This window comes from Vicugna pacos, chromosome 19, assembly GCF_048564905.1.
Source record: "Vicugna pacos chromosome 19, VicPac4, whole genome shotgun sequence".
NCBI classification, from domain to species: domain Eukaryota; kingdom Metazoa; phylum Chordata; class Mammalia; order Artiodactyla; family Camelidae; genus Vicugna; species Vicugna pacos.
Window position 1 is genome coordinate 45,886,475 of NC_133005.1, and position 21,255 is coordinate 45,907,729.

Sequence of the window (21,255 nt, forward strand, 5' to 3'; positions counted from 1 at the left end):
TGGCCTGGATGTTTGAGTGTCCCCTAGGTCTCCCAGGCCCAGGAGTTGCCCCCGACCCTGCTGTTCCCGTGCCTTTCCAGGGTGAAGCGACCTTGTCCAAGTCTTTAGACCCCTGAGCTGTCAAGGCTCGTGAGACACGTGAACAGCCAACATGGGCCTCCGAGCCCTGGTCGTCCCAAGTTCCCTCAGGCCCCCGGGGGCATGGCCGCACGTTCCTCCTCTGCCACCACTTTGCTCCTGGGGGCGGGGGTGCCGCTGAGAGCCTGGCCTTCTCCAGTGCTGGTTCATGTGGACAGACCACTCAGTACAAAGTTACGGTAAGGGCGGTGGGAGAGGCAGACCTTCCAACCCTGCAGGGCCTGGGCTGTGTCCCACGGCAGGGCCCGCAGTGGGAACCAGGGTCGCGGTGGGCCCTGTCTGGCCCCTGGCACCGGCACGCTCACGCTCTCCGGGGTTCTCCTGGGCCTTGGGTAGCCAGGGCCCCTCCCTCTCAGGGCACTGGGGAGGAGAACGAGACTCGCCCACCCCAGCTACAGGACGAGGACGGCCCCTTCTCCAAAGGAGCCCTTCAGTACAGGCTTCTCCCTCTCCGCACCCTGGTTGAGGACCAAGAAGGGAAAAGAGTCTCTTTCTTTTTGCTAAAAGGTATATGTGTGTAGCTCAGCAGTCCCAGGATAATTTTAAACTCAGGAGCTGGCCAAAAAAATGCCACTGGGTTTCTTTTTCTTCCCCCTGGCTGGCTCGGCAGGGAGGCGCGCCGAGGCGCCGAAGCCCCCGCCCCCCAAGGTGGGCCCGGCTGAATGGGGGGCTTGTGTGAGGGCCGCTGGGGCGGGAACTGGCATCCGGCCCACCGCCCGCCCCGCCCGCCCCGCCGAGCTCGAGGCTGGCCGGCCGCCGCCAGCGTCGCTCAGACCGTGAGTGCAGCGATGGCCGGAGCCCCCACCCTGGCCCTGCTCCTGCTCGGGCCGCTCCTGGCCGCCACCGTAACCGTGACCGAGGCGCAGGTGAGCGCGGGGCTGCAGGCGCACCGGGCTCGCGAGCGAGCGCGGCTTGGGCTGGGGGGCTGTAGCTCTGCAGTCCGACGTGGAGCAGTGCTTCTGCCGGGGACAAGCCCCCACCCCAGCTTCCTGAGGGAGCCGGGAAGCCCAGGGGGCTTGGGGCCAGCCTTATCACCCCCCAGCCACCCCCAAGCTGGACACAGACTGTCCGTTGCCCAGCTGAGCCCCACGGATGCTTGGACACCTCAGAGTTGAGCCCAGGGGGCCTCCCGGCCTCGCCAGGTGGAGTCCAGCCTCTGCTCGCACTGCACCTCCACCGGAGAGGCACAATGTCGCCTTTGTTCCTGGCGGGGCTCAGTCCAGGGCGCAGCCCTCCTGGCCAAGAGAGGATAGGCCAAGGCAGGGGACAGAGCCGAGGCCCTGGGGTCTCTGAGGGGAGCCGGGGTGCCCGGGGCACCGGCTGCAGCATTTCTCCAGACTGGGACGAGGGGACGCTCTTCAGGCTGACCAAAGGGCCAACCAGGGGGCCCCACCCCATGCGAGACAGTGGGGTGCAGCTGTCTGATGGCATTTTTCTTTTTCAGAAAATGGGGCTTCGAGGCCCTCCCGGGCCCCAAGGGCCACCTGGGAAGCCGGGGAAGGACGGCATTGACGTGAGTTCAGGGGTGGGGAGGGCAGGGGTCCTGGGGGTTCTTGCTGTGGCCCCAGCCTCCCTGAGGCCCAGTGAGGAAGTGAACTGCACCTCCCAGGGCTGGGGGGTGTCTCTGTGGGATGTGAAGCAGGACATGGCCAATCCTTGCTCCTCCTTGGGGAAGGCCCCCCACCCCTGCCCCAGGGATGGCCTCCCCAGAGCCGGTGGGGGGGCTCCGCAGTGCTCTTTGGACTGGAAATGTGGGCACTGGGGTGTGTGTCTCCAGGTCCCTGGAGGGGCCCGTGCTCCTGTTTTCTGGGGATGAAGACTTGGGGCCTGCCCCCCCAGGGGGTCTTGTTGGGGGCTGCCAGGAGCTGGAGCCAGCCTTGGAGGGAGCGTGGGGGCTAGCTCTGCCCCAGAAATGGCGTCCTCCCAAAGGGTGCCCAGGCTCAGTGTGGCCCAGGCAGCATGGGAGACAGATGAAGTCCGGTAGCTCCCACCTGACTTGGGTGAAAGTCCCCAGCCGACCCACCTCCACGAAATCCAGGCCTTCCAGGCCTCTCCCCCAGGTACCGTCCCCGGGTGGAGCCCCCCTTGGCCAGCCCTCTGCTGCCTGCTCAGTCCCCAGGGCCCCTGCCTGGCCCCTGATGGCCTTGAGTCTCCGTCCCGCCACCCCCTCCACAGGGCTGTTGCTCAGTGCCACCATGTTGAACCCTGGACCCAGGTGGCCTCCCCAGGCCCCTCCCTACTCCTGGGCATCTGGTAGTTTCTTCTGGGGACACTTCTACTTGAAACCTGGCCTGGAAGCCTTGGTTAAAAGGTCTCAGACCTAGTGGTCATCGAGGGTGGAGGGGGTGCTGGGGTGCCTTCCTGGTTCTCTGCGTGTCTGAGGGTCTGCCATCTCCGGCCAGGGTTCTGAAGTTTCTCAGGCAGTTGGAGGGGTGGGGGCTTCATGACAGGTCCCATCATCTCTGGGGTGTTGTCTTCCTGGGCCCCCAAAGCTGTGTGAGCCCCAGTGCAGCTCGTCCCTCCCCCGGCCCCTGCCTCTGCGCCTGGCCCTAGAGCGGAGGTGCCCCCAGGTGTGGGTGACGGGGTGAGGGGCTCCCATCTCGCCTCCTGGGGCTAGCCTCCAGGGCCCAGCTCTGCTCCCCTGGGGTGGAGTTTCCAGGGGACACTTGGTCACGTGTGGATGTCTCCCCTTCTGCAGGGAGAAGTTGGTCCTCCGGGTCTGCCCGGGCCCTCGGTGAGTGTCCTGGCTGAGACGGGGCGTGGGGGTGGCGATCTACTTCCAGTCTGGAGGGGAGGGGTGGGCCCAGAACAGAGGGCTCATTGACACTGCTTCACACCACGCTGGGCCCTGGGTCACCAAAGGGGAGGCCTCCGAGCAGAGGCAGAAGGGACGGGGTGGGAGAGGGTATGTGGGACTGTGTCTCTGGGCAGTCTGGCCTTGAAGCTTCTTTGGACCAGTGTCCCGGCAGGCCAGGGGAGGGGTCTGTTTCCCTGCCTGTCCATCCCACGAGGGAGCCCTAACGAAGCTGTTCAGGCCCAGCTAGGAGCTGAGGGTTCCAGGCTCACTGAAGGTCCCACAGAGTGACCCACTGGCCCTTCGCTGGGGAGGCTGAAGTGGCCAGGGGGGCATCATACAGAATAAGGGTGGGAGGCAGCTGGAGAGGGCAGCCCTCCCCGGGCCAGCAAGGGGTGGGCAGGTGAGCCCTAGCTGGTTCAGGGGCCGCGGGGCAGCAGGGAGGGCCAGGCCTCCGGCAGAGAGGGGCCCATCTCGGATTGCTGGGTGCTTCCCAGCTGGAAAACACTTTTCTTCTTGGTGAAGGTCAAGGCTCTGGCCAGAGCTTTCCTCACGCCTCTGCCTTTCCCCTTACAGGGACCGAAAGGGGCCCCAGGCAAGCCTGGGAAACCAGGAGAGTCCGGGCTCCCGGGGCTTCCCGGTGTGGACGTGAGTGTGGCGGCCCCTCTCCTGGGCCTCCTTCCCCTCCCCCTCCCATTCGTGCTCCCTCGCTGCCGCCTCCTCCCATGAGCCCCGCCCAGCCTGGAAGGGCTCCATCCCAGCGCCCAGGAGTCAGGTTTAATTGCTGTTCTCCAGCTGGGCTTGCTCAAGCAGGAAACAAGAGGTCCCAAGCAGTCCCAGGAGGGTCTCCGGACGTCCCCCAGCAGGAGTCCCCTGGCCTTTGTCCCAGACCGTTAGTGTCTAGTCAGCCAGCAGACAGAGCCAGTGCACAGCAGAGGTGAAGGTCCCGCCAGCTCCTGCTTATCTGGGAACAAACGCCCATTATCCGTCCCGTCTGAGCCCGGCCAGCAGCGTCGGTCTGTCATCAGGGACTCAAGGCCTGGCCCCAGGACATGGAGCTTTGCTCGCACTGGGGGGGGGGGGCGGGGGGACCTGAGAGGTGGCTCTTCTGCCTGCTGGGCTTGCCAGCTCCAGCAGGTGTTCCCCTTGCTGGCTTCCCACGTATGCCCCCACCTCCCCGCTCCCCCAGCACACCAAGTGGACAGCGGATGGGGCCAGGAGAGGAAGGTGCCAGCCCGAGGGTCTCTGTGATCTCTGGACCGCTTTTAGTTAGGGAAGGGCCTATGGCTGGTCCTTCCCACGTGGCCTCACCAAGCCGACCTGCCTCCTCCTTTCCCAGGGCCTGACTGGGCAGGATGGACCTCCTGGACCCAAGGGCGCCCCCGGAGAACGGGTAAGGCAGGCACCACGTCCAGTGGCTTCAGCTCAGGGGCGAGGTCCCTGCCAGGGGTGGCCAGTCTGAGCACCATCTGTCCACAAGGTGTGGGTCTGGTGGTCCTGAGGGCAGCTGCCATGACTGGACTGGCCGGGCCCGGCCCCCACCGTGGGGCGGGTGGGCAGGAGGGCAGGTGGGCACAGGGTGGCTGGTGCCTTCTCCTGTCCTGCGCCCCTTGCTGGTCAGAGTTGTCGGAGCGTTCAGACTTTGTAGGGCAGGCTGGTGTGGTTGGGGAGTGACCGCCCCACGTGCTCTCCTCCAGGTAAACTGCTGCTTCTCCCTCTGTGCCCACCCGAGGGGCCCGCGGTCACCCAGCCTGCCCCCTAATTCTGACCATTGTCCTTTGGTGCACCCCCTCTTCCTGATGCACCGACTCCTCTTCAGGAAAGCTTTCTTTCCCCTCTCTGGCTTCCAAGTGCAATGGTCCCTCTCCTTCCCCCTTTGGAGAAGTGGCTGTCCCCCAGCCCTGGGGTGCACAGGGTGGGGGGCCAGGCGGGAGTCGGGGGAGCCAGGACGTAGCCCTGCTTTGGGGAACTCGGCTGTAGGAGTCGGAGACAAGGGAGTGAGTGGCCGCCTGTGGCCGCATGTCCTTTGGTGGTGCTGAGGGGGTGGAGGGCTGGGGGAGGTGGGGCAGCCTGGGGTGGGGGGTGGGGCCTCCCGTACAAGGACCTCTTCCTGGGGATGCAAGGCAGCAAGAGGACCAGGAGGGCCCTGGGTGGACAAGGCAGCTGCTGGAGGTTCAGGGCTCCCCACTGTGGGCCGAGGAGGCCGGAGGGCTTCCTAGCAGAGATGGGCGTCGGGCTCTTCTGTGTGGCTCAGGTCACACCTGGTGTGGGCCTTCCTGGTGGCCCATCCAGACACAGCGCTCTTAAGAAGAGACCTTTTCTGGCTTTTCCTCAGCAGGATTGTTGGCAAAGGACTGGTCCCAGGCCACTGGGGCATCAGAGATCCCCCCTTCCAGTCTCCTGTAAAATGGGGATCCCTTCCTCTAAGGAGATGGACTTGCGAGGGAAGGGAACAGGTCTGCAAACCTAGGCGAGGGTGCCTGGGCCCAGCCCACTCCCAACACGCTGTTTCCTTCTGCAGGGAAGCCTGGGACCCCCGGGGCCACCTGGGCTGGGGGTGAGTATTGTCTGCTCCCCATGGAGCTGGAGTTGCCGCAGGAGGTCGTGCACAGCCCTCTGTCTGTGGTCCCTCTGCAGCTTCTCCTGGGGACTGTCCCCGGGGCTGCGGTCTGGGGTGCTCCTGGGCTGTGCCCTCGCCCCCCAAGCATTCCTCCCCCATGACACACCTGATCAGCTCAGGGGGAAGTGGTGGGTGGTGGGCAGCCCCCTCCCATCCCCAGCAAGTTCTGATCCCATGCTTGGTGTTGCAGGGCAAAGGCCTCCCTGGACCCCCCGTGAGTACCGACAACCCTTGCAGCCCCCACCCAAGTGGGCACACCATACCCAGAGCCAACATGGCCGCCAGGTCCCAAACCATGGCTGGGGGTGGGGCTTCTGGGGGTGACAGTGACCTGACCCCCCACCCTGTGTGGGGACACGGGAGCTGGGTCTGAACTCCCCCTGGATCCTCAGAGCTCCTTGGGTGCAGACCCCCCATCTCTCATTTACCTCCCTCAGGGAGAGGCAGGAGTGAGTGGCCCCCCCGGTGGAATTGGCCTCCGGGGTGCTCCGGTAAGTGGCTGTCAGGATTCCCCCAAATTTGACCGTCAGGGGGCTTTCCTTCCCTTTGCCCTGCCCCTCCTCCTCCCTTTTCCTCTGCCCCCCCCACTTCCTTTTCTGGTGAGCCTTGCTGGCTGACTTTCTGGGACAGGGCAGACCCTCTCTCCGGACACACAGAGGACTCAGAGCAAGGCCAGGGCAGGGGAGGTGGGCAGTGCCGGGAGTGTCCCTATGAAGGCATCTTCGGGGCAGGAGAAGGAGCTGGTCACCGCACTCAGGTGGGGGCTGGCCTTGCTCCGTCTAAGTCATAATTCCCCCACAGGGACCCTCTGGACTCCCAGGCCTCCCTGGTCCCCCGGGACCTCCTGGACCCCCTGTGAGTACTGGGCAGGGGCCCCAGAGCTCCTCGGAGGAAGTCTCAGGCATGAATGACGGCATGGTGGGCATGACTCCCTGCCCCCTGGCCCCTCAGCCCCAGGACCCACGCCCACCCGCAGATTTCAGCAGCACACCAGGCAGTGGCTGGGGCTGAGTCCGCCGACCTGAGGCTGGTCCAGGGCTCGGGACTAGTGGCCACCCCACCCCAAGGGCAGGTGGTTTCTGTCATTGTCACGTGCCCTGCAGGTTGGCCAGCAGCATCTAGCACTGACCACCGAGGGAGGAAGGGCCCCCGAGTCCCCTGGTGGTCCTGAGTGGTGGGTGGCAGGAAGTGACGGGTAGGAGGGGTGGACGGGCCATGTCAAAGTTGCTGTCTCTGTGTTCCAGGGTCACCCAGGGGTCCTCCCCGAAGGCGCTACTGACCTTCAGGTGGGCACGTGCACCTTTTGTGAAGCCTTTTGTCGAGGTGCCTTTCTTGGTGGGAGGGGGCTCTGGCCCGATCCACCACCTTGGGGCCCCTCTGGACAGCGCAGGAAGGCAGGGATGTGGGGGCTCCATGCAGGTAGCACAGCTCTGGGTGCAGCTTCCCCTGCATCCTCCTCCCCCTCTGCTGGTCCAGCCCTGCACCGGCGCCCCCCCACCCCTGCCCTGCCCCACATGCGCAGTAGTGTGGATCTAAATTAAGCAGAATCAAATGCTACACAGACCCACTCCTCTTGGGCACAGCTGCACTTGGAGTGATGTCAGCCGCACGGGGTGAGTTGGGCAGCACTTGGGGATAGACAGAATACTTCCCCATCATGGAAGGTTCCAGACTAGAGTTTGGGACCCACTTTATCTTGGTTGTTGAGCTTTACCGCTCGTGTGAAAAGAAAAACTGACTTCGGAGTGCTGGAGTTCACGGGCCTCGTGGGCACAGCTGTTCGCGGGCCGGGCCAGCCCCTGCCTCCACTGAGGAGCGGCTGTGAGCCCTTAAATGCAGAGCCCGGCCCCGCCCGGCCACCGTGCACCTGCCGGCTCTTCCTGCCTCCAGCCCCCGTCCAAGCGCCTGATTGCTGGTGTCCCTGAGGGAGGGCTTGGAGATCTTCTGGAAAGAGGAGGGTGGCTGGGCCCCTGAAGCTGGTGTGGAGGTTGATGGCACCAGCTGTGCGTCAGGCCAGTTGTGGAATAATCCAGAAACCCTGACGCTGCGCCGTCCCTGGGTTTGCAGAGACCCAGGTGTGGGGCATCCAGCCCTTCCTGGTGGGCCACACTTCCCTCCCTAAAGCACCTCTGTGCACCCGAGGGAACCCAGCTCAGCTGAGCCGCCGCTGGGGGCGGGCACGTGACGAAGGCCTCTTTGTGAGCCGGCAGCCCGCCACGCTGAATAAGCAGCTGCTTTGAACCCTGGTCTGCGCCGGGGCTGAGAAACGAGCCGGGCTGGGAGGAGGCGGCCCGTGGCCTGGCAGTGCAGCGCGTCCCCGCACCCCGGGGCCAGCCCTGAATGAGGCCCCTTCTGGGCTCCCCAGGAGGCCCCCATGTAGCCCAAGGTCCCTCTCACCCATGTGGGATGGCCCATCTCAGGGACCCTGTTTGTCCGGGAGGGGTCTGACCACTCTGTTTCCCAACAGTGCCCAGCCGTCTGCCCACCAGGCCCCCCGGGGCCCCCAGGAATGCCAGGGTTCAAGGTGAGCGACCCCCAAGGGTTGACTCAGACCCCAGCAGGAGGGAGCGGGCCCCCCATGGGGGGGTTGGAGGGGGTTTGGAGCTGGGGGGACTCAGAAAGCCCGCCCTGGTTCCAGGGTTGATGCAGGCAGGAAGGGGGATCAGCGTCCTGCCCCGCCTGGGGGCCTTGCTCTGTCCCCGTCCCTCCGCAGCACTGGTGAGCTGCTAGGTGCTAGCCTGGCTGCCAGGACCAGGGGGCACTGAGAGAGGGTATGGGGGCAAGCCGGCCTGGGGCCCCCAACCCCCTGCCCTGGCTCAGCCCTGCTCCTCCCAGCTGGGCCTCAGTTTCCCCACTTGGGCTGGTGGGCCGTGCAGGCCTTCATTAGTGTGGGGCTGCTTGTGGGGTGGGTCTGTGACTGCTCACCCACCACTGACTTTCAGGGACCCACTGGCTACAAAGGGGAGCAAGGAGAAGTCGGCAAGGATGGCGAGAAGGTGAAGGCTGGAGGCTGGGCAGCGCCCCTGGGGTGGCAGCAGTGGGGAGCAGGCACGTGGCGGGGGGCCTGGGACTCTGGCCTAGTTGGTCGGGAGGCGTGAGGAGGTGCTGGCCGCTCCGGGGACACGCCCTGATGGAGCAGCGACGCGTCACGCCTCCTGCGGGGCCTGGCTGGCGGAGCCAGGTGACCTGGGGCAGGGTCTCTGTCCAGACTCCCCATCTGGCCTTACGTGGAAGCTCCCTGAGCTCAGGAGCCACACTGCGGGCTGCAGAAGGTGGGCTTCAGCCCAGTAGCCCCTGCCACCCTCCCCCCAGGGCTCCTGCCTGCAGAGGGCATCTGTCAGTCCTTACTCACAGGCTGGGTGCGCCCTAGCAAGGATGGAGGGGCCTCCCCAGCCAGGAGGAGGGGTCTGGGAAGGGCCGGAGTCCTCGCTGGGGTGGAGGACACAGTGCATCCTCTGTGGAGGAGGGCCAGTGCTCTCTTAGCCTTGGGGGTTCAGCTGTGAAGGGGACAACGCCCTCCACAGCAAGGGCTCTGGCGGGAGGTGGGGGGCAGTGGTCATCACCTCCACTTTCTCCTCCTCTCTCGTAGGGTGACCCCGGGCCTCCTGGGCCCCCTGGCCTCCCGGGCACCGTGGGGCTGCAGGTGAGCAGGGGAGGGGTGGGACGGGTGGGGATGTGGGATGGGAGCCCCTTGGGCAGATCAGGGCTGTAAGGGACGGTCCACCGAGTCCCACAATGGGAACCAGGTTGGGGTCCCGCCTCTGCCGTGTTGCTGGTCCCAGGTGTTGTGGTCCTCTGGCCGCTTCAGGGCCTGAGTTGGGCCCAGTGTTGGTAGGGAAGATCCCAGGGCCCTCGGAGGGGCTGCTGGCCCAGGTCTTACAGCTCCAGCTCTCTCCCTGCAGGGTCTGCGGGGGCTGCAGGGACTTCCAGGGCCGCTGGGACCCCCCGGGGACCGGGTAAGTCTGCAGCCCACAAGCACCTGGCCCTTGAGGGGCTGTGGGCCAGTCTGAGGTCAGGTGGTTGGGGGGCCACCTCCAGATGTCACATGGGCCCCATGAGCGTGAGTCCTCAGCGAGGGCCGTGGGTGGGCTGTGTGACATCAGCAGGGCTGCCTCTGGTCCTCCGTTCACTTGACCGTCCCCTAGACTGGGGCCTGTGAAGGCTTCAGTGCCTTAGGCCCAGGGGGATGGGGGGCAAATGGGGGCCAGTGGGGGGGGGCCTTGACAAATGTGGGAGGGGGAAGTGACTTGGGGACCACTGGGTGGGTAATTAGGGAGGGGCCTGCTGGGGGCTCCAGTGGGGGGCTCCCAGGAGGGCCTCGACAGATTGCGCCAGCTACTCTGGGGGCCAGAGTGTCAGACGAGAGGCCTCAGATGTCCTTTTCTCCTCCACAGGGTCCCATTGGGCTCCGAGGGCCCCCCGGGATCCCAGGAGCCCCTGGGAAAGTGGTGCGTGTGTGTCTGGGAGTAGGGGGGTGGCCCTGGGAGGGCCCAGGCTCTCCAATCCCTTCCCCCCTCCCTCACTCAGAAGCTTCCCCCAGCCCCACTGGGCTGTGCCAGCCCTTCCCGGGGCGAAACCGTCCCTTCCCGTCCCGTGGGCACACCTGGGGGTCAAGTCGGCCAGAACAGTCAGTATGTCCTTCGTGGGAGATGTGCATTCTTTCTTTTTCCAGACGTGAAGGGAGGTGTGGGGAGCGCCCCTCTGGCTTCTGCGGCCCTCAGCGCTGTCAGTCCTGCCCTTCTGACGCTGACCCCTGCCAGCACCCTTGGTCTTGCTCTCCCACCTTCTTGAGTTAACTCTCTCCCTGTCCCCCCTTGTCATTTCAGGGTGACAGAGGCGAGAGGGGCCCAGAGGGGTTCCGCGGCCCCAAGGGCGACCTTGTAAGTGCGAGAACCTGTCTGCTCTGGGTCCTTCCTCAGGAGGCCCTGGCACGGGGATGGGGAGGGCATGCGGATGGCGTGTCCAGGGACGTGGGCAGCTGCCTTTCCCTGAGAGTGGGGGCAGTGAGCCAGGACAGTGCCAGGCGGGTTGGGGGCCCAGGCAGCCCTCCCAGGAGCCCTCCAGCCTCGCAGCCCCTGTGGCTCTTTGAAGCCACTGTCACCTAGCAAGCTCCTCTCTGGAGTGGCCGGGCCGGGGCCAGAGGACCAGACCACACTCCCAGGTGTGGCCTCTGACACCACTGTCAAGGGGCCCTGGGCGGTGGGGCCTGACCTTGTGCCAAGGCTGCCCACCTGTGAAGCAGAGAAACAGGGAGAATGGCTGGGGTTAAGGGAGCATAAGTGAAGCCGAGATGGTTAAAGCAGCTCCTGAAATGAAGTGACGTCTCCGAGCTGGCACTTGGCTATGGATGCCTCCAAGCCAGCCTCGTCTCTTCTCCCCACGTGAGCCTAGTGGCTGGAGGCCCAGGAGGTGGCCACAAGATGCCACAGCGTCCACAGGAGCCTAAGATAGCTCCCGGTTGATGGGCCTTTTCCCCCAGAGGTCGGGATTGGCCATCGCAGCTGTCCCTGCTCCGCCCCTGTCTAGAAAGTGGGGTGGGGCGCTCCGCACATCAATGGCTCGGGTCTGATCCCCATTCCCCAGGACCTAGTGAGGTAAGCTGGGGGAGCGCGGTCCCCACGGTCCTGACTGTGGACACTTGTGTGTCTTTTAGGGCAGACCTGGTCTTAAAGGTGTCCCAGGCATGTCTGGGCCAGGCGGAGAGCCGGTGAGTGCCCGTGGCCACTCCCTTTGCTTCCTGCCCTCTGTGATTGCTCCCCCTACCCCCGAGAATCCCTGGCCTCCCCCTTGGTGGGGGGGCACTACGTGCAGGCGGCTGGCCCTCACTTGTCTCACTGCCCCACTGCACGTCTGCAACGGCCCCTACCCACGTTTCCGTCTTGCCTGAGGCTGCAGGGCCTTTTGCTGTCCAGTCTGCACAGAGGTAGAGGGTCTTGGTTGGAGCTCATCTGTATTCCAGCGGCACACAAGGGAGGGGGGCATTCTGGGGGTCCTGGGTCCTGGCCCTTTGCACCTGGGTCCCTTCGTCTCTGCTGCATGTCCCTGCCATTTGTCCCTGCTCCGCCCAGATCCACACTTCCCCCTGGACCGTCGGTTCCCTCCCCACCTCAGCCCTAGGGGCACCCCCCTTGCTGCGGCAGCGGGGAGGCAGGGCAGAAGGCAGGGGATGAGGGAACCTGGCTGCTCTGCTGCCTTCCCTGCACGTGGCTTTGTCCCCAGTTCCAAAATCAGTGGAGACTGGGATTAGGTAGCCCTGAGCTGGAATCCTGGTTCCCAAGCCTGTTTCCCCATCTGTAAAGTGGGCACAACAGAACTCCCCTGGGGCGCTGTGAAAAATCTGGGTGGATGTAGAGGGCAGCGTGTGGTCTGGATGCATCTCACCACCCTCCCCTGCGCTGTCTGAGGGCACACAGGTCCACCTGCCTGCTGAGCCATGAGGCCACAGACACCCCACAGGACCACGCAGGGTCCGCTGGCCTGGGAGGAGGGGCAGAGCCAGTTCAGGGAGACAGAGCAGGGAGCTGCCTGGAGGAGGTGGCCTGGAGGGCGACCAGACTGGGGGGAGGGGCACACACTGCCTGCCAGGCCTCACCCCACCCCACCCCCAGGGCATGCCGGGCAAGGACGGCCGGGACGGCATGCCAGGACTCGATGGCGAGAAGGTTGGTATTGGCTGGCGGGCTGCAGAGAAGGGGTCTGAGGAGCATTCAGCCTTGGGCCCTCAGCCTCCCATTTCCCCCCAATCTCACACAGGGAGAAGCTGGGCGCAACGGTGCCCCAGGAGAGAAGGGTCCCAGTGGGCTGCCGGTGAGTGCACATGGCCCAGGGACTCCCTGCCCGTGGTGGTCTCCTGCGGGTCCCTGAGCGGGGGTGTGTGCAGGGCTCTGCACCCAGGCCAGGGAAGCTGTAGGTGCCCCTCACCCTCGAAGGGTGCCCGGCAGCTCGTACCCCTGTCCTCTGTCCCCTGTCCTGCAGGGTCTCCCTGGACGAGCAGGGTCCAAGGGTGAGAAAGGAGAACTGGTACGTGGCTTCTTTCTCCCGAGGGAGCGGGAGGAGGGTGGCCACAGCCTGGCTCCTGGCTGAAGGGGACACGCGGGCAGACACTCAGGGCTCTCCCTTCCCCTGTAGGGCAGAGCTGGAGAGCTGGGTGAGGCTGGCCCTTCAGGAGAGCCCGGTGTCCCTGTAAGTATCCACAGCCCTCGTCCCCAGCCCGAGTGTGCAGGCCCTGCTGACATGTCTGTCCCCACGTGCAGGGAGACGTTGGCGTGCCCGGGGAGCGTGGCGAGGCTGGCCACAGGGGCTCAGCGGTGAGTGGGGAGTGGAGTCTGGGGGTCGGTGGGCACAGGGCCATGGCTGAGGGGCCTGTTTCTGTGCAGGCTGGGGTGGTTTTGGATGCGGGAAGGACTGAAACCACAAAAGCTGGGACACGGTGCCAGCCACCCTGAGTGTCCTGCCCTGGAGACCTTCATGCTGAGGGAGCAGCCTCAGCCCCGGGAGGCGCCGTGGAGACGCCCCAAGCCTCATGGCCCCGGGTAGCCCCAGAGCCTCGGGAGGCCCAGGGCACTGCTGCCTGGCACCAAGTCTGGCTGACGCATGGGGTCCGAGGGTGTGCCCTCACCTCTCTCCCCAGCAGCGGGGCCGATGGCTGAGGACCAGCTCCCGTGTCTGCCCAGCCCCCTGCGGGGGAGGCAGACCTGGACTCACGCTCTCCTTCTGTCTTTCAGGGGGCTCTGGGCCCACAAGGCCCTCCGGGGGCCCCTGGAGTCCGAGGTTTCCAGGTGGGTGAGGTTGGGGCTGGGGTATGTGCCCCGGTGGGCCAGCGGGGCTGGGAGGGTCTCCGCTGGGTTCCCTTGTGGGTGCTGACGAGCTGCATCCTTGTCTGTAGGGCCGGAAAGGCAGCATAGGAGACCTCGGCCTGCCAGGCCCTCAAGGCCTGCGAGGCGATGTGGGTGACCGGGTAAGTGGCTGTCCCAGCGGGAGTGTCCTGCCCCTGCACCCCACCACCCACAGCCCTGGGGGCCACGCAGGGACACCGCGCCCTGTAGGCAGGTTTCAGCTGGGGGCTGACTTGGCACAGGTTACCTTGCTCAGAACTACCGTCACTGTGCCTGCTTCTCACCTTCCGAGACTCTCCTTGCGGTCTTCCCACAGCCGGCAGGTTCACTGTGGGGTCCCCGTTGTCCTGTAACGTTCAGGACGTGGTGGGCCTGGACCGGGTGGTGGTCACCATGTGACCAGGCAGCCGAGGGGCCTCCAGGAGGAGGCCATGGGTCCGCATCTCTGCTCCCACCCAGCCACGTGGCACCAGGCCCCTGGGAACCCAAGAGTCTAGCTTGGCTGCCTGCCTGTCCGCCCCATCAGCAGCGACAGGGGCCCAGGCACCCCTTCATCCAGGGCACTGGCGAGGCCATGGAAACCACCAGCCTGGGGCTGGGACAGTGGGCCCTTCATTAACCTCCAGCCAGGAAATTCCAGGGGTCGGGGACATGCCAATGACACCAGGGCCTCCAAAAGGTGGAGAGGGAGGCCCTGGGCACTGTGCCTGGCCCCGTGGGGGTGCGGGGCCAGGTACTGGATCCCCCAGCCCCCACCCTCACCCACGGTTTGAGATCACAGGAGAGTTCCACACCTTTTGCCCTTTGGGTGGGTTCTCACTTGCGCTGCTATCTGAGCAAATAGACGATTTTTAATGTTCCACGGGAGATCCTGGCAGTACCCAGCCACGTCACTAATCCCCCAGTCCACGGGGAAGATGACTCGCAGGAACTCTTGGCCCTGACTCAGCAGCTCCCCTGCGTACCCTGAGGTCACCCCAGGGCCGTGTGAGTGACAGGGCCACACAATGACCACTGTCGCCAACACGGCCGAGCTTAGAGGCCTCGCTGCCCCCGGCAGGGCCCATGAACCACTGTGGCGCTGCACGCGGGCAGTGCTAGGAGCCCCTAGGAAGACAGGGCTTCTACCAGGAGATCCTGCAGCACTCGGGACAGGCCCCAGGCAGCATCCTGGTGGGAAGCTGTGTCCACGGGAGCCTGGCCCCGTCCTGGCTCCAAGCCGGGCTGCAGGTCACTTCAGGGACACCTGTGACCTCTGTAATGCTGACCTTTCTCTGCTCAGGGCCCTGGAGGAGCCACAGGCCCTAAGGGAGACCAGGTGAGCGGGTGGTCAGGTGAGGTGTGGGTCAGCTGTGTCTGCTGGGCTCTCCCTCCCCTATGTCCCCCCAAATCCCCCTCCCCCATCACCCCCCTCCCCGCTCCCTCCACATCCCTCTCCCCTCTCCCTCCTTCTGACTTTGTCGTTGGCTCCCTCCTGCTCCCTCCAAGTTGACAACTCTGGGCACCCAGCCCCGGACACTGCGTGCAGCCTTCCTGGGTGTAAACGGCAGGGCCACCAGCCTGATGTCACTGATTGGCTCCTGGGTGCGAGAGTGGCTGCCTCGCCTGGGTGGCGCATCGGGGGCCCTCAGAGGTGGGGGGTGGGAGTGTATCACCTGCTGATCGGTCTGGGTTCCAGGCGTCCGTTTGCAGGAACAGATTAGAAATTCGTTTCTCTCTCTGGAAAGGCCCAGGGGTGGGGGCCTGCACTGTTGCAGCTCTGCGTCTGACCTCCCGGTAGCGCCCAGAGGCTCTAGAACAATCTACGCCCACCAAGGCTCTGCTCTGTGCCCACCCGGGCCTGGGTCTCAGGCGCCAGCTCCCACCAAGACTGGGGACGTTGGCGTGGACAGTTCTTCAATGTTAGGGTGTCGTTTCAGGGCATTGCGGGCTCGGACGGTCTTCCTGGGGAGAAGGGAGAACCGGTAAGTGTGACTGAGCTGACCTCACTTTTGTTAATGGCAGAATGAACCGCTGTGTTGGAAGGTGGGGGAGAAGGGCAGACTGCAGATCCAGAGACTCCGAAGAGGGTGGGAGTGGCAAGCCCAGTGTCCGGGGCCAGCCAAGGCCCTGGCCGCTGACCGGCCCCCGAGGCAGAGGGTGGGACCCGTGCCGTCCTCAGGAGAGGCGGCCCCGGCCTGCAGCGGGGTGTCTCCCTCTCCTGCTCCTCGGAGGAAAGACCTGGCTCCCACATGGCCCGGGTTTCTAGTTCTGTCACTGAGCCTTTCCTCGAGTCTGGACGAGACGGAGATGGCTCGGCCCCAGGGACCCTCGTCTCCGGCAGGACTGTAGTCCAGTGCGGACTTCCACATCTCTAGCCAAGACCATCGCAGTCGTGTGTGTGTGATTTATTTCGGTGATTCCCAGACAGCCCTGACACACGGGACCCAGGGAACCCACCTCCTGCTGATCTGCTGTGGGGTGGACCATGCAGAGACCTGGGAGCGACTTACCCCTCAGGCCCTGCGAGCTGGAAAGCCGGGGCAGCCTGGGCTCTCCCACCAGGCAGTGACTGCGATACGGACAAGTGGCCCTGGGCCGTCTGCTGTCTGGCTGGGGCCGTGTCCCCGTTTACCTCCCGCCAGGCAGCTTCCTGAGGACACAGCTGGAGGAGGGGGCCTTAGGCACAGGCGCTGGCAGCGCTGCCTTGTGTGTGACAGCAAGACATGGTGAATGTGGACAGGAGAAGGCACCGCGCGGCTGCGGCTCACGCTCCTTAGGGGAGCGAAGTCTAAAGAGTCGGTAGCCACACCGCAATCTCAGAACCTAAGACCCAGACCTCGGGCACAGGAAGCGGCCCTGGGGATGCTGGACGCCGTCAATGAGCAGCTGCACGGGCCACTTGGTTTTTCCCTCATCCCTGGCTGACAATGTGCTAGACTGGTACCTTGGGAAGCAGTGCCCACCTGACTAATGATGTGAGAGCAATTAAAATGAGCAACTTCTCTTTTGCAGGGTCCCAGTGGCCCTGTTGGACCCAAAGGAGAGGTGAGTGCCCGGCAGACATTCCAACGACAAAATCCCAAGGAGCCCGTTGGCTTCTCGGGCGCCTCTGGCTGCTGGGCCGGCCTCGGGCCTGACAGATGTGCACATCACAGAGGCCTGCTCTGCCCAGAAGTCAGACATCCCTGGCCTGGGGGGTGCGGCCCGTGGGGGTGGCTCGGCCCCCGCCCATCTCTCCCCGCGTTTTCTCCCCAGTCTGGCAGTCGAGGGGAGCCGGGCCCCAAAGGCATCCAAGGTCCCAACGGCACCAGCGGCGCAGAAGGTGTCCCAGGCCCTCCCGGCCCCGTGGGCTTCCAGGGCGTTCGAGGCGTGCCTGGCATCACGGGGAAACCGGGCGTCCCGGTACGTCTCTCCTTCCCTCTCCTGAGCCCGTGCCGCCGGCCTCGGGCTTTCACTGGGTTTAGGTCGTGCTTTTTGCGGGACAATCAGGTTACTTTTCAGAGCGTGACAGTGGGGGCGCCCCCATAGGCTGACACGCTTTGGGGTGAATTCCAGGGGAAAGCAGCCAGTGAGCAGCACATCCGGGAGCTGTGCGCGGGCGCCGTCAGCGGTAAGCGCTCCCGTCCTGGGCATCTTGGGCGTCCTGGGCATCCTGGGCATGGGCGGCCCTGGCCCGGCCCCCTGCCCGCCCCCCTTTCCGGACCAGCTGAGCCCTGGGCTGACTCACACTTGTGGTCCTCGGGGGTCTGTCCACACCGGGTAAGGCTCCCTCCCCGCACCGGGTAAGGCTCCCTCCCCGCAGGGTTACTGCGGGGCTGGTGCCCGGCGGACTTCTCAGGGTCCCCTGGGTGCAGTCACAAGGGGCAAATAATCGTGCCCTTTGGACTCTGGCTGACCAGCTGGGCAGCTCCTGGTCCCCGAGTCACAGGCCTTTAAAGAGCTCCTTCTGGGCCCGTGGTTCACGCTGATACACCAAGCCCCTAAGCACGTTTATTATGCACCTGAATCCGTCAAAGCCTTTTTGAATCGGTGGAGAAACTTCCTTTGGAAGGCAGTACCTCTGTGCTGCACGGAACGTTCTTCCGCTGAACAAATGCTTTATCTTTCTTTTCCCAAAAGAGCAAATTGCACAGCTGGCTGCTCACCTGAGGAAGCCCTTAGCACCGGGCTCCATCGGTCGGCCTGGTCCCGCTGGTCCCCCTGGCCCCCCCGGCCCCCCTGGCTCCATTGGTCACCCTGGTGCTCGAGGGCCCCCTGGATATCGGGGTCCCACCGGAGAGCTGGGAGACCCCGGCCCCAGAGGTGAGTGCCATTGGCCCCCCCCAAGTGGCTAATCCACTGGGGGCAGCCCCCAGGCCACATCATGAAACCCACCCCCTCCACATAGAGATGCTGCCCCCCCTCGGGGACAAGGGACGGAAGAGGACCTGAGGGGAAACTGGCTTGAAGTCACCTGGACACGAGCCAGGGGCCTTCCGTCCTTGACCATCTGTGTCTGACCCGCATCTGAGTGGCCTCAGTGCTCCTCTTGTCCCCGCGGCTCCCCTAGAAAAGTGGGGGGTCAAGCTACTGCGAGAAGCCACCTCCGGTCGAAGCCCTTCGTGCATGGGGCCCGCTCCGTTCACTCCTTGCCAGGCCCCAGGGATGACAGCACCTTTCGAAATGTGACGCTTTCCTCAAACACCACTAGAACACCATTCGGGGGAGGCAGGGTGGATAAAACTGTGAGGGGTGAGTCAGCAGGAGCCCTATTTATACGGAGCACGCACGTACCTTGATGAAGGTTGGCACATAGGAATACTTGTGGCAAAAGGCAAAAATTGTAAAATTCAGAAGGCCGCGGTGAGGACCATGCAGAACTAGGGTAAGTAACTTAGAAACGAGGCGGAGGTCTCGACCCACGTGCGGTGCCGTCCGTGCGGCTGTCCAGACAGCACAGCTGGGAACAGCTGGCCACAGACCGCTTCCCAAATGGCTGACGTTTACTTCGGTTTCGAATTCTAAGTTGGCCACCACCGCCAGCCTGCGTCCAGCCAGCTAGACTCAGGGCCCAAGTGAGGGATTTAAAGCTCCTGCTTCCGGCTCACTCCAAACTGTTGACCGGATAATTTTCTGTTTCTCAAAAATAGCTTAAGCAAAAAGCTCCCAAGGGAAACTGACTTATGTGGGCGTCTTCATCTGTGAGGTTAAATTCAAACACTTCAGCAGGTGGGAGTCCTTCCGTAACTAGGGATTCCGTTTCGTTACTCTGAAGACACTTAGAGACGCGTCAGCACCAGGGGCAAAGGTGTCAAACACACCTTCTCATCCCAGATGCGACGTTCGCCCCCAATTGACCATCAGGCAGCCTCCTGTCTCCTTGGAGAGTCTGAGTCCCAAGTGTCTCCAGCCGTCTGTGCCAGTACACAGCATGTCAGCGAGGGCGGCCTTCAAGGGACCAAACAGGGCAAGTTATCCCTAAGTAGGGATCTGAATGCCTTTAAGACTTTTGAAAATAAAATCCAAAAATAGCATTAATCACCTTTACTGGCGCTCAGAAAAACTGCAGGTCGGCATTAAGTGCAGCCACACTCCAGCCCAGGGTCAGGTGTGTCCCCTGGGGCACTTGCCCCCACGGTCGGTCCTTCTATCAGTCCAGCGGCCCAGGGACGCCCAAGGGCCTTGTCTGAATTGGAAGCCACCGTCACCGCTGGGCATCCCTCTCCCCCAGGGCCAAGGCAGGTCAGGGACCTGCTCCCAGCCCGGCCCAGGGCCTGGGCTCCTGACCCTGTGTAGAGGGTGTGCTACCTCAGGCATAAATATTTCCAACAAACCAGAAGTCCATCAGAAGTGCTGCTCTGATACCCGGAGCCTGGGGGATGAGGGTCATGGTCAACCTCCATCGAGCCCACACTCTGCTGTGTCTTCTTCTAAGAGTCTCAATTCAGCAAAAAGCAGGCGCCCTACCTGTAAAAAGCTGGGAGGGTGCTCCCCGCAGAAGTCTTTCTGGAAAGTTGAATCGGGTCTTCTAAGTGTGTGTCCTGTGCCTTTGACAGGAAGCCCAGGTGACAGAGGAGACAAAGGCTCGGCTGGCGAGGGCCTGGACGGGCCCGACGGAGAGCAAGGGCTCCGAGGTACGAGGCCCTGGCCACGCGCGCGCTTCCATCCTGACACCTCCCCCCCGGCCACGTGAGCGCTTCTGTCCTGACCCCCAGCCCCTACCCTGGCCTGGCCTCGTGCGCGCGCTTCCGTCCTGACACCTTGTCGCTAAGCGTGTCTCGCTGTCCGAGGCACAGCCGCTGCCACCTGGCAAGGCACTCTTAGAGGCGAGGTTAGGAGCTGCTTTCATAGCCGCTTGAATATGTAAAGTTTCACCCATGAACAGATCGACCCGTGTCGGCTGCAGTTAAGTAGACTCAGTTCAATTCTAGTCAAGTAAAGCCATTTAGTATCTATTTCAGCTAAATTCTAACCGAATTTTCTCCTAACTGACCTACACCTGCCTTGATGTTTAAATTTTTAACGCGGAATAGAAATGCTCTGCCGAGAGGGAGGAGGCCAGGCCCAGCGGGGCCGCTCCCGCCCATCAGCCCAGCGCCTTCGCCGCCCCGTTCCACCTCCTCGGCTCCAAACACCTGGGCCCTGAGGTTGTTCCCCAGGTTCTCGGCTTCTCCTGCCGTCTACCTGCTCAGGGCCACCACCTCGCAGGGGCCTCCTGCCTCGCTCACACTCAGTGCTCCCCTGTGGTGGCCACCGTCTTCGTCACCACGCCACCCCCAGGCACGCCCTCTCGCTCACCCCAGACCCACCCTTCACACGGCACCGCCAGGCGGCCGTACTCAGGACCAATCCCGACTCCCGCACCCTGCGGCTCGCCCCCGTGGCCTCTTGCCGCAGCTGCCACGTCGCCCCCGTCAGGCCTCTGTCCTCACTGGTGTCTTAGCCCAAGCGCGCCGCCCCTGGGCCGCCCCCAGAATTAAGGGACAAGCTAGGGACACCCAAGGGCTGGGATGGCATGCTGAAGGGACGGGCCACTCCCTCCTCCTCCCGTGTCTACACTCACCTCCCTGGTCTGTCTCAAGGACCACAAGGCGTGCCTGGCATCAGCAAGGACGGCCGGGACGGGGCCCCCGGCGAGCCTGGCCTCCCCGGCGATCCCGGGCTCCCCGGAGCTGTTGGTGCTCAGGGGACCCCCGGCATATGCGACACCTCTGCCTGCCAAGGAGCCGTTATGGCAGGGGGCGTGGAGAAATCCGGTCCCCGGAGTTCCTGAAACACAACTTAAGGACGAGAGTGAGAAAGTGGTGTCAGCTGAAGCAGCGAGCTCTGGAGGGGCGCCACGGGGGTCCATTCTGGGATTCAGGAGCAGACGACGCGAGGCCCTGCCGCCAGCCAGGCCTTCCCGCTGCTCCTCCACGTCCTTGGTGGCTGCCGCCAGACACTGGGTCCCCGAGAGCATCCCCACTGAGCCGTGGTCAAGAGCATTCTGACTACGTGTGTCCACGACAGTCTATTCGGCTGTAGCATCATACCTCAGACTCAGGCCTGTGTAATAAGTCGTCAGCCCAGAGTTTGAGAGGAACACAGTGCGTACACACAGGAAGTTCTGTACAATTCCACGAGAGAAAAACATCCAACTTGTTTACGAGCATTTGTGTAAAGACTAAGATATAATCCCAGTAAATCGATATATGAGGTTTTCAGATTAAGACTGGCCACAGTGTTACAAAAAATAAAGAATTTAATGTCTGACGCCCTTCCACACAAAGGTCTAGTCTGATTTGCCTCCTGCTTCTGTGTACAAACTTCGAATCATCTCCTGTTGACAGTATTTATTGAAGGTGACTGCATTGCACTAAAGGCTGTTGGTATTATCTGTTCTCATAAATAAAGCCACTCATTTGAAA

The 21,255-nt window shown here is 63.8% G+C and overlaps 1 protein-coding gene across 1 annotated transcript; it reads left to right on the top strand.

Moving 5' to 3' along the window:
• The first annotated feature begins 576 nt into the window (after positions 1-576).
• COL9A3 (collagen type IX alpha 3 chain) lies at positions 577-21,255 on the top strand. The gene is made up of 33 exons (XM_072944556.1): positions 577-645; positions 749-1,004; positions 1,583-1,651; positions 2,837-2,872; positions 3,509-3,580; positions 4,272-4,325; positions 5,454-5,489; positions 5,743-5,766; positions 5,990-6,043; positions 6,354-6,407; positions 6,797-6,838; positions 8,020-8,076; positions 8,495-8,548; positions 9,142-9,195; positions 9,455-9,508; positions 9,947-10,000; positions 10,379-10,432; positions 11,206-11,259; positions 12,161-12,214; positions 12,306-12,359; positions 12,528-12,572; positions 12,681-12,734; positions 12,806-12,859; positions 13,277-13,330; positions 13,438-13,509; positions 14,670-14,705; positions 15,307-15,351; positions 16,382-16,414; positions 16,625-16,771; positions 16,925-16,979; positions 17,489-17,671; positions 19,405-19,482; positions 20,431-21,255. The coding sequence occupies exons 2-33, from the start codon at positions 801-803 to the stop codon at positions 20,619-20,621; spliced, it is 2,181 nt and encodes a 726-aa protein (XP_072800657.1). The 5' UTR covers positions 577-645; positions 749-800; the 3' UTR covers positions 20,622-21,255.

What these genes read in the sequence shown, in the direction of transcription:
- COL9A3 (XM_072944556.1), top strand. Translation starts at nt 801, where the DNA reads ATGGGGGGCTTGTGTGAGGGCCGCTGGGGCGGGAACTGGCATCCGGCC. An exon ending in AGGGCGCCCCCGGAGAACGG is followed by an intron (nt 4,326 to 5,453) that starts GTAAGGCAGGCA and finishes TTCCTTCTGCAG; the next exon opens with GGAAGCCTGGGACCCCCGGG. An exon ending in AAGGCGCTACTGACCTTCAG is followed by an intron (nt 6,839 to 8,019) that starts GTGGGCACGTGC and finishes GTTTCCCAACAG; the next exon opens with TGCCCAGCCGTCTGCCCACC.